The sequence below is a fragment of the Piliocolobus tephrosceles genome, chromosome 15 (genome assembly GCF_002776525.5).
Source record: "Piliocolobus tephrosceles isolate RC106 chromosome 15, ASM277652v3, whole genome shotgun sequence".
Classification (NCBI taxonomy): domain Eukaryota; kingdom Metazoa; phylum Chordata; class Mammalia; order Primates; family Cercopithecidae; genus Piliocolobus; species Piliocolobus tephrosceles.
The window spans coordinates 42818481-42830614 of NC_045448.1; the positions used below are offsets into that span (position 1 = coordinate 42818481).

General features: G+C 42.5%; 1 protein-coding gene across 5 annotated transcripts in view; it reads left to right on the forward strand.

The window, feature by feature from the left end:
* MTA3 (metastasis associated 1 family member 3) overlaps positions 1-12134 on the forward strand; it is a 187364-nt gene that overhangs the window by 69692 nt on the left and 105538 nt on the right. For all 5 annotated transcript variants that reach the window (XM_026456106.1, XM_026456109.1, XM_026456110.1 and 2 more), the window contains exon 4: positions 2101-2218. In XM_026456106.1, the coding sequence (XP_026311891.1) occupies positions 2101-2218 (118 nt within the window). The remainder of the gene's footprint in view (positions 1-2100; positions 2219-12134) is intronic.

A 12134-nucleotide genomic window follows, 5' to 3' on the forward strand; every position in this document is an offset into this window, starting at 1 on the left:
TTTATTTATTTATTTATTTATTTATTTATTTATTTATTTATTTATTTTTAAGACGGAGTTTTGCTCTTGTTGCCCAGGCCGGAGTGCAATGGCGCGATCTCTGGCTCACCACAACCTCCACCTCCCAGGTTCAAGCCGTTCTCCTGCCTCAGCCTCCTGAGTAGCTGGGATTACAGGCATGTGCCACCAAACCCAGCTAATTTTTTATTTTTAGTAGAGATGGGGTTTCTTCATGTTGGTCAGGGTGGTCTTGAACTCCCAACCTCAGGTCATCCGCCCGCCTCAGCCTCCTAAAGTGCTGGGTTTACAGGCGTGAGGCACCACGCCCGGCGTATCTCTGCTTTTAAATCTTATGGTGGCTGCGTGTGGGGGCTCATGTCTGTGATCCCAGCACTTTGGGAGGCTGAGGCAGGAGGATTGCTTGAGCCCAGGAATTTGAGACCAGCCTGGGCAACATAGTGAGTGCTCATCTCTATTAAAAAAAATAGAAAAAAAAATCTGATGGTGAGCCAATGGCAATAACTTCAGTTACTGAGTAATATTTATTACTCATGTCTTTAAAGCAAAACAAAAAATCAAACACTTCTGATTACATAGTGATCATCCCCTGTAGCTTTGTTAAGTTTTGTTGTTGTTGTTGTTGTTGTTGTTTTTTGAGACGAAGCCTCACTCTTGTCCCCCAGGCTGGAGTGCATTTGTGCAATCTCGGCTCTCTGCAACCTCCGCCTCCTGTGTTCAAGCGATTCTCCTGCCTCTGCCTCCTAAGTAGCTGGGATTACAGGTGCCTGCCACCATGCCCAGCTAATTTTTCTATTTTTAGTAGAGACAGGGTCAGGCTAGTCTCGAACTCCTGACCTTAGGTGATCTGCCTGCCTCAGCCTGCCAAAGTGCTGGAATTATAGGCATGAGCCACCGCGCCTGGCCTAAGCTGGTTGTTTTATCTATTCCTGCAGATTTTTTCTTTTCCTTAGATAGCACTTTAACAATATGCATAAATTGTCACATATTGGTGTCCCCCCCTTTTTTTTTTCTAAACAGTTTTTTTGTTTAAATCTTTTTTCCTGACACTGAGCAATGAATAAAATACAGCACAGAATTTCTCAGTGGATGGAATAACTCTGTTTTTTTTCCCTTTCCCCTTATCACAGTATGTAAGAGGTCCCACAAGAGAGACTTCTACTGTCTGACAGATTATCTTTTATTTGCAGTTTCCTTGGCTGGGGCTTGGTAAATTTCTGATAGTAGGGACAGGTCCTTCCAGGATATAATACAGAGAATTGGACAGCAGATGATCTTTGGGATCATAGTGGGAAGCAGAAGACGGGACTTTGCTGGTTCAGATAATCTCTAGTGGTTATATGGAATTCAACAAAGGACTGGTGCCAGGTCATCTTGCCCATTAGGCTCAGAAACAAGGACATATGAGCTTTGTAAGGGAGGACCGGAAATTTTCGTGTGTATGCTGCCGGTGAGCGTGTATATACCTATGTTTATATATCTGTCTATAAATACATATGCATGCCTCAGTACTTAAAGAACTGCAGAATTATAGTTAATACATGTTTAATTAAATATTTACAAAGTGATATTATTATAACAGTAAACCACACACAAGTTCAACTCATGTATAGTTTAATGTGAGATATCTATACCTTTTAATCTTTTTACTAAAAATTGGGATGGACATTACAAAAGAGTACCTGGAATCTGGGAAGTCTTCCCTTCTGTTTGGTGTGGACTTCAGAAGTTTATAAGATGATTTGACTTTAGGTGTGTTACCTTGGAGTTATAGTTTAATTTTGCTAGCTTTTGAAACTCTACTCTAGAGAGTGAATGGTTTTCTTTTAGACTAAAACAAATAATAGAACTTTATAATCTACTTTGTTTCAAGCTGTTTCTTTTGGCTTGATTTAATTTTGTACTGTTTTACATGATGACAGTAACACCATGCTCTCCTTAAAGATTTATGAGTTTATTCACCAAAATGAAATTTTATATACTCTCTGGGGTTTATGTGTTCATTATAGTGACATTGATTTTAATGCTTTGTAAAAAGTAGAAGGAATTAAGTATACCTACATATTTTGTCATATTTTTTAGGATACCTTCTTCTACTCATTGGTCTATGACCCCTCATTGAAAACGCTATTAGCTGACAAAGGTGAAATCAGAGTGGGACCTAGATATCAGGCAGACATTCCAGAAATGCTGTTAGAAGGTATGTTTTTCTGCATGTTTGCAGTTCTGTGAAACAAATGTATCTTGAAACTCAAATATACATGTCTTCATGTGGAAGAAGCAATGTTCAGGGCAAAGTCTAAAAGTTATAAGCACTTGCAATTTTACTGTTCTTTGTAAAAAATAATGAATAAATAAATAGAGATGAGGCCTTTCTATGTTGCCCAGGCTGGTCTTGATCTCCTGGCCTCAAACAATCCTCCCACCTCGGCCTCTCAAAAGGGATGCTATTATAGGTGTGGCCTGGCCAGCACTTCCAATTTTAGAAGTACAAAATTAGCTCATTTTAATGTACTTTGTTTTTGCTATGCTTCATATATAGCTAGCTTTTTAAAAAATTGAAGGTTTGTGGCAACCCTGTTGAGCAAGTCCTTTGGTGCCATTTTTCCAACAGGACAGTGTCTCTGTGTCAAATTTTGGTAATTCTTGCAACATTTCAAACATTTTCATTATTATCTGTTACGGTGATCTATGATCAATGATCTTTGATGTAATGGTTGTAATTGTTTTGGGGCCATGAACTGTATCCATATGAGAGGACAAACTGAATTGATAAATGCTGTGTATTCTGAGTGCTCCACCAACTGTCCCTTCCCTGCCTCTTTCTCTCTCCTGGGATCTCCCTATTTTATGAGTCACAGCAATATTGAACTTAAGCCAGTTAATAACCCTGCAGTGGCCTGTAAGTGTTCAAGTGAAAGGAAGAGTAGCATGTCTCTCACTTTAAATCAAAAGCAAGAAATGAAGCTAGTGAGGAAGGCATGTCAGAAGCCAAGACAGGCCAAAAGCCAGGCCTCTTCCCCCTGTTAGTCAAGTTGTGAATGCAAAGGAAAAGTTCCTGAAGGAAATTAAAAGTGCTAGTCCACACTCCAGCCTGGGCAACAGAGCAAGACTCTGTCTCAAAAAAAAAAAAAAAAAAAAGCTACACCAGTGAACACATAAATGATAAGAAAGCAAAACAGGCTGGGCGCAGTGGCTCACGCCTTTAATCCCAGCACTTTGGCATGCCACAGCAGGTGGATTACTTGGGACCAGGAGTTCGAGACCAGCCTGGCCAACATGGTGAAACACCATCTCTACTAAAAATACAAAAACTAGCCAAGTGTGATGGTGTGTGCCTGTATTCCCAACTACTTGGGAGGCTGAGGCAGGAGAATCCCTTGAACCTGGGAGGCAGAGGTTGGAGTGAGCCAAGATGGTGCCACTGCACTCCAGCTTGGGCAACAGAGTGAGACTTTGTCTAAAAAAGAAAACAATAGCCTTACTGCTTTACTGCTGATACCATGGAGAAAGTCTTAGTGGCCTAGATAGAAGATCAAACCACCAGCAACATTCCTTTAAGCCAAAGCCTCATCCAGAGCAGGGCCCTAACTCTCTTCAATTTTGTGAAGACTGAGAGGTGAGGAAGCTGGAAAAAATTCTTCACTATAACATAAAAGTGCAAGTAAAGCAGCAAGTACTCATGTAGAAGCTGCAGCAAGTTATCCAAGTCTAGCTAAGATTACTGATGAAGGCTGCTACACTAAACAACAGATTTTCAATGTAGGTAAGACAGCTTTCTATTGGAAGAAGATGCCATCTAGGACTTTCATAGCTACAAGCTTCAAGGGACAGGCTGACTCTCATTAGTGACTAATGCAGCTGGTAACTTGAAGCCAGTCCTCATTTACCGTTCCAAAAATCCCAGACCCCTTAAGCATTATGCTAAATCTGCTCTGCCTGTGCTCCGTAAATAGAACAACAAAGCCTAAATGACAGCACCTCTGTTTACAGCATGGTTTACTGAATATTTTAAGCTCGCGGTTGAGACCTACTGCTTAGGAAAAAGGATTCCTTTCAAAAACTGCTCATTGATAATGCTCCTCATCATCCAAGAGCTCTGATGGGAATGTACAAGGAGGTGCATATTGTTTGCATGACTGCTGACACAACATCCATTCTGGAACCTATGGATCAAGGAGACATTTTGACTTTCACATTTTATTATTAAGAAATAACATCACCTAAGGCTATACTTCCCATAGATAATGATTCCTCTGATGGATCTGAGTAGTCAATCGAAAACCTTCTGGAAAGGATTCTCCATTCTAGATGCCAGTAACAATTATAATTGATAGGAGGAGGTCAAAATATAAACATTAATAGGAGTTTAGAAGAAGTTGATTCCAACAGTCATGGATAACTTTGAAGGGTTTACAACTTCAGTGGCAGAAGTAACTGCAAATATGGTGGATATAATATGCAAGAAAACTACAATGAGAGTGGGCCCTGAAGATATGACTGACTGAATTGCTGCAATCTCATGGTAAAACTTGGATGGGTGAGTAGTTGATTCTTAAGGATGAGCAAAGAAAGTGGGTTCTTGAGATGGGATCTACTCCTGGTGAAGATGCTGTGAACACTGTTGAGATGGCAATGAAGGATTTGGAATATTATATAAACTTAGTTGGCAAAGCAGTGGCAGGGTTTGAGAGGGTTGTCCTTGTTTTTGAAAGAAGTCTACTGGCTGGTGCGGTGGCTCACCCCTGTAATCCCAGCACTTTGGGAGGCGGAGGTGGGCGAATCATGAGGTCAGGAGATCAAGACCATCATGGCTAGCATGGTGAAACCCTGTCTCTACTAAAAATACAAAAAGTTAGCTGGGCGTAGTGGTGGGCGCTTGTAGTCCCAGCTACTCAAGAGTCTGGGGCAGGAGAATGGTGTGGAACTTGGGAGGCGGAGGTTGCAGTGAGCCAGATCACGCCACTGCACTCCAGCCTGGGTGACAGAACGAGACTCAAAAGAAGGAAGTCTACTGTAGGTAAAATCCTATCGAGCATCACATGCTACAGAGAAAAACTTTTTTTGAGACAGAGTCTCACTGTCGCCCAGGCTGAAGTACAGTGGCACAATCTTGGCTCACTGCAGCTTCTGCCTCCTGGGTTCAAACGATTCTTGTGCCTCAGCCTCTCGAGTAGCTGGGATTACAGGCATGTGCCACCACGCCCGACTTTTTTTGTATTTTTAGTAGAGATGGGGTTTTGCCATGTTGGCCAGCTGGTCTTAAACTCCTGACTTCAAGCCATCTGTCCACCTTGACCACCCAAAGTGCTGGGATTATAGGTGTGAGCCATTCCCCCACCCTACCTGCCTCCCACCCTGCCCCCCACTGCCAGCAGTCTTGGAATGTTTTAACCAGAAACAAGGAATGCCTTTCCCTTTCTTCAAGGCTACTTCTGGGTATTTGTTTTTACATTTTATAACTTGGTAGTTTTCTTTGTTAAGTATTCATCTCTAACAAAAACAACAGATTTATAGATTTTATTGAAAAATACCATATTTTTCATCATAAATGTAGAAGCCATTTTGGACTCTTATTTCAGCCTGAAGCATTAAAGCATATCCAGAATGTTTCTTTTCACTTGTAATCAGGCAACTGAGTAGATGCAAGGTTTAAAGAACCCTTCTTTTTTTGAAATGGAGTTTCACTCTTGTTGCCCAGGCTGGAGTACAGGGGCGTGATCTTGGCTCACTGCAACCTCCGCCTCTCAGGTTCAAGTGATTCTCCTGCATCAGCCTCCTGAGTAGCTGGGATTACCGGTGCCCGCCACCACACACCCAGCTAATTTTTGTGTTTTTAGCAGGGACAGGGTTTTGTCATGTTGGCCAGGCTGGTCTCGACCTCCTGACCTCAGGTGATCCACCTGCCTCAGCCTCCCAAGGTGCTGGGATTACAGGCATGAGCCTCTGTGCCTGGCCACCCTTCTTTTTTCTAATGACTATATTTTTGGGGGAGAAGGAGTGGGGATACCAATAGGTATACCAGTAATTAACCACACTTGAAATGGTCATTGCCACCACAGAAACTTCCATATGTAGCTAGTACCTGATTGCAGGGAAGTTAAATAGTAGGACATATCATATTCAAGAACAGATGTTTAGGATTTGCTGGAATCCATTCTTCCTAACCCTTTTAGTACTCCTGAGTGGGTACATTTCCACCAGTGGCCAGATTCTAATTTGCATTGGCATGGAATGTAGAACTGGAATTAATATCTTGGGTAGGTGGCAGCAGCAGCACTCTGCCAGGATATGTTACAGGCTTGCTTTCTTTGTGAACATGTCTTGATGGATACTAAGAGATTGTTGTGGCATTTGCCTTGCTAGGGAATAAATCTTTTTGTGGCTTTTCGATTTTTAAATTCATTTATGGCTACCCATCACCTAACAAACTCTAGAGATCTGAAAAGAAGAGTATGTAGTTTACAAATGAAAGTAAAGGCGTCTTTTAGATTTTACATCTTTCACTGAGTTTGAATAAATCACCTAGAAAATTTTCCATGAAAGAGACGAGAAGTTTTGAGTCATTATTTAAATGTATTATAACATTGGAGTTTTTTAAAAAAATTTGTTTTACATATTAAATTTAAATTTCAACTGTTAAAGTATGTTTTATAACAGCATTAAATTATTAAACGAAAATGACTCTAGGTTCACAAGTTTGGGTAAATCCTGACTATACTATGTTTTAGTTGAGTAACCTTGGGGAAATGATTAACCCCTCCAAGTTCCCGTTTCTCTTTAAACAGGGAATGATAGCGTAGGTGGTACATTCTATTGTTGCGATGAGCGAATGAGGTAATTCTTGTCATGCAGCTAGCACATGCCCAGCTGTTACAATCCTCTCCCCCAGTCTCTAGTAATACTCATTTAATAGCTGTTATCTGCTGGGTGCAGTGGCTCATGCCTGTAATCCCAGCACTTTGGGAGGCTGAGGCGGGCAGATCATTTGAGGTCAGGAGTTTGAGACCAGCTTGACCAACCTTGGTGAAACCCCATCTCTACTAAAAAATACAAAATTTAGCCGAGTGTGGTGGCGGGTGCCTGTAATCTCAGCTACTTGGTAGGCTGAGGCAGGAGAATTGCTTGAACCCAGGAGGCAAAGGTTGTAGTGAGCTGATATCGCGCCACTGCACTCCAGCATGGTTGACAGAGAGAGACTCCCTCTCCAAAAACAAAACAAAACAAAAAAACGCTGTTATCACCAGTCATACTGGAGTGTTTTTTTTTTTTTTTTTTGGCGGAGTCTCGCTCTGTCGCCCGGACTGGAGTGCAGTGGCCGGATCTCAGCTCACTGCAAGCTCCGCCTTCCGGGTTTACGCCATTCTCCTGCCTCAGCCTCCCAAGTAGCTGGGACCACAGGCGCCCGCCACCTCGCCCGGCTAGTTTTTGTATTTTTAGTAGAGACGGGGTTTCACCGTGTTAGCCAGGATGGTCTCAATCTCCTGACCTCGTGATCCACCCGTCTCGGCCTCCCAAAGTGCTGGGATTACAGGCTTGAGCCACCGCGCCTAGCCGCTCGAGTGTTAAATAATTAAATTAGTATATCTTTTGTTACATTGTATGTACTTAAAACTTGTATTAACTCATATTCTGTTGGCATATACTAACACATATTCTGTTAGTATAGAGTAAAAATTGTGTCAGTTCGTATGTGACCTTCCCTAGCAATAAGGAAACAAGTGTTCTCACAGGTAAGGAGAGTTTAAGAAAGAGCAAGTGGAAATTTTTACAAAAGTGCCTTCCTTTGATTTAAGCAGTGGCTGATTTTTGTGGCCTGAAAATCTGAGGCACTTTCCACTATGTTAAAACTATATGGGGAAGCTTTGAGTTACAGATAAAGAGACTCTGAAGATATTTCCTCCAGTGTTTGGGGGAAAAATTGCATTCTAGATTTGATTTTTAATTTATTTGAAGCTATAAAAAGGGACCTACAGCTCAGTGGAAGAAGCATGAATACAGGGTTTAAGGAGATAAAAGATCAGTGGACCTTTATGCTTGGTGCAAATGGCAATAGAGATTTAATTGTTTTATTATGATTGTTAGTTTTTTTGGAATGCTCTCGTTACTAACTTTCTTAGGTTTTGAGAGTTTTATCCTATTTTTTCATAAACGCTATTACCTTCAATTGGTAGTTTTGCAGAATATGAACGTCTTAACAATGTAGTAGATAGTCATCAACTTAGAAATACTGACCTGTAAGAATTGTTTAAGCAGGTATTGATTGCCATCATATAAAACAGCAATTTTCAGCCATAGGGCAATTTTGTCCTCAGGAGAATTAGACAATATGTAGACATTTTAGTTGTCAAGTCTGGTAGAGGCAGTGGAGGTAGGAAGGGGCACCTAGTGGGGAGAGGCCAGGTATGAAAAATTTATAGGGACATAGTAACCATTCAATAAATGTTAGTTAATATTTACATAATTATAATACTAAGTACATTTTCAAATATAAATGATTATATGGGCTGGTCTATTTCTGTACATTTGATTGTGTTTGTTTTTATGGTAGTACATACAGTATTATTTTGATTGCTGTTGCCATATATTATAATCTTATCCAGATGAGTTAATCCTTTCCCTTATTTTAGAACGATTTTATTTGTAGATATTCAAAACATTTTATATCTACTTCCAAAACTAAATTCTTTTTTTTGAGACGGAGTCTTGCTCTGTCGCCCAGGCTGGAGTGCAGTGGCCGGATCTTGGCTCACTGCAAGCTCCGCCTCCCAGGTTCACGCCATTCTCCTGCCTCAGCCTCCCGAGTAGCTGGGACTACAGGTGCCCGCCACCTAGCCTGGCTAGTATTTTTGTATTTTTTTAGTAGATACGGGGTTTCACTGTGTTAGCCAGGATGGTCTGGATCTCCTGACCTCGTGATCCGCCCATCTCGGCCTCCCAAAGTGCTGGGAATACAGGCTTGAGCCACCACGCCTGGCCCAAAACTAAATTCTTTTATGGCCATGCATCACCTAATGACAGCAGTACATTCTGATAAATGTGTCATTAGGCAATTTCATTGCTGTGCCAACATCATAGAGCGCACTTCCACAAACCTAGATTGGTACAGCTTACTAAACACCCAAGCTATATGGTGTAGCCTATTGCTCCCAGGCTACAAACCTGTACAGCATGTTACTATACTGAATACTGTAGGGAATTATTACACAATAGTAAGTATTATGTGTCTAAATATAGCTAAGTATAGAAAAGGCATTGTAAAAATACAGTAAAAAGATAATAAGTGGTGCACCCACTGTGTAGGGTACTTCCCGTGAATGGAGCTTGCAGCACTGGAAATTGCTTTGGGTGAGTCAATGAGTGAGTGGTACGTGGATGTGAAGGACTGGGACATTACTGTAGACTTTATAAACAATGTACACTTAGGCTATATTAATTTTATTTAAAAATTATCTTCAGTAATAAATTAGCTTACTGCAACTTTATTTTTTTTTTAACTTTTTGACTCTTCTATCATAACACTTAAATATAAACACTATGAGACTCAAAGAAGAGCCAGATGACGTAAGTTTTTAATACCGCCATCCTGAGGTTACCGAAAGGAATTAGGGAATTGGTGCTGGGCATGGTGGCTCACGCTTGTAATCCCAGCACTTTGGAATTGGAAGGCTGAGGCTGGCGGATCACTTGAGATCAGGAATTCGAGACTAGCCTGACCAACATGGTGAAACCCCGTCTCTACTAAAAGTACAAAAAATTAGCTGGGCATGGTGGTGCGTGCCTGTAGTCCCAGTTACTTCAGAAGGCTGAGGCTGGAGAATCACATAAGCCCAGGTGGTGGAGGCTGCAGTGAGCTGTGGTTGTGCGCCACTGTACTCCAGCCTGGGTGACAGAGCGAGACCTTGTCTCCAAAAAAAAAAAAAGGCCGGGGTGCGGTGGCTCACTCCTGTAATCCCAGCACTTTGGGAGGCTGAGGCAGGTAGATCACCTGAGGTCAGGAGTTCAAGACCAGCCTGGCCAACATGGCGAAACCCCGTCTCAACTAAAAATACAAAAAATTTAGCTGGTCGTGGTGGTGGGCACCTGTAATCCCAGCTACTTCAGGAGACTGAGGCAGGAGACTGGCTTGAACCTGGGAGGTGGAGGTTGCAGTGAGCCGAGATCGCGGCATTGCACTCCAGTGTGGGCAACAAGAAAAAAAAAAAAAAGAATAGAGTGAGGGGAGGTAGTGACACAGGTTACGGGAGAGCAGGGCTAGCAAAGGCTGCATGGCTGCCTTGTTATGTGGATGAACCTCTCCGAGGTAATCTCCAAGCTGCCCTCAGAAAAGTGTAGCTTGGGTGAAGTGTCTATGTCAGACCTTTGGTCTCTTTTTCCTGTAAGTTAGTCTGTCTTAGATTCATTTAAAGGGGCCTCAGAGAAATCCTGTTTGCATTTGCGGTTTACTTCACTAATGTAGATTTCCTCTACGTATGCAGATCTCCCCCCCATAAAAGACAGCCTTTCAGGGCTGGCTACTCTTGTTGTGTTTATTGATCTCAGAATAGCCATCTAGAAATATGCCGAAGAAGTATATTTTGAGGTGAAATATTCTGGTTTCACCTCACTTCTTGGTTTTTATTTTAGAAGTAGAAACTGGGACTCCCTATATTGACCAGTCTGCTCTTAAACTCCTGGCCTCAAATGATCCTCCTACCTTGGCCTCCCAAAGTGCTGGGATTACAGATGTGAGCCACTACACCCTGGCCTTGCTTTTTTTTTTTTTTTTTTTTTGAGACGGAGTCTCGCTCTTTCGCCCAGGTTGGAGTGCAGTGGCCAGATCTCAGCTCACTGCAAGCTCCGTCTCCCGGGTTCACGCCATTCTCCTGCCTCAGCCTCCCGAGTAGCTGGTACTACAGGCGCCTGCCATCTCGCCCGGCTAGTTTTTTGTATTTTAGTAGAGACGGGGTTTCACCGTGTTAGCCAGGATGGTCTCGATCTCCTGACCTTGTGATCCGCCCGTCTCGGCCTCCCAAAGTGCTGGGATTACAGGCTTGAGCCACTGCGCCCGGGGACCTTGCTTTTTTATTTACTCAATCATCTCATCTTCTTTTGAAAATTTTGGAATTTCTTTATATAAAATCTCCAATTTTATTTCCCAGTGTTTTATATTCTTATTGTCAAAATGAATGTTTTGACAATATAATTTATTGTCAGTATAATTTTTAAAAGTTATAATTTTTAAAAGTTATGGTAACTTATTACTCTTTTGATTCATAACTTAATATGTTGCCCAGAACTTTCAGAACAAGATTGAGCAAAAATGGTGATAAAAGACATCCTTGAGTGTTTCTGAATTACATATAAAAAGCATAGTACTCTGATGGCTGGTGCAAAGAAAACGTATTGTATTTGGAACAAAGAATGTTTCAGGCCGGGCGCGGTGGCTCAAGCCTGTAATCCCAGCACTTTGGGAGGCCGAGATGGGCGGATCAGGAGGTCAGGAGATCGAGACCATCCTGGCTAACACGGTGAAACCCCGTCTCTACTAAAAAAGATACAAAAAACTAGCCAGGCGACGTGGCGGGCGCCTGTAGTCCCAGCTACTCGGGCGCCTGTAGTCCCAGCTACTCGGGAGGCTGAGGCAGGAGAATGGCGTGAACCCGGGAGGCGGAGCTTGCAGTGAGCTGAGATCCGGCCACTGCACTCCAGCCTGAGCGACAGAGCCAGACTCCGTCTCAAAAAAAAAAAAAAAAAATGTTTCAAATTGCCTAGGAAAGGACCTTTCGGAATCCTTAGTTCTTCAGAGTATTTGAACAACACTCTGTGCTCAAAATTCTTTTTTTTTTGAGACAGAGTCTCGCTCTGTCACACAGTGGAGTGCAGTGGCACGATCTCGGCTCACTGCAAGCTCTGCCTCCTGGGTTTATGCCATTCTTCTGCCTCAGCCTCCTGAGTAGCTGGGACTACAGGCGCCCGCCACCTCGCCCGGCTATTTTTTTGTATTTTGTAGTAGAGACGGGGTTTCACCGTGTTAGCCAGGATGGTTTCGATCTCCTGACCTCGTGATCCGCCCACCTCGGCCTCCCAAAGTGCTGGGATTACAGGCGTGAGCCACCGCGCCTGGCCTCAAAATT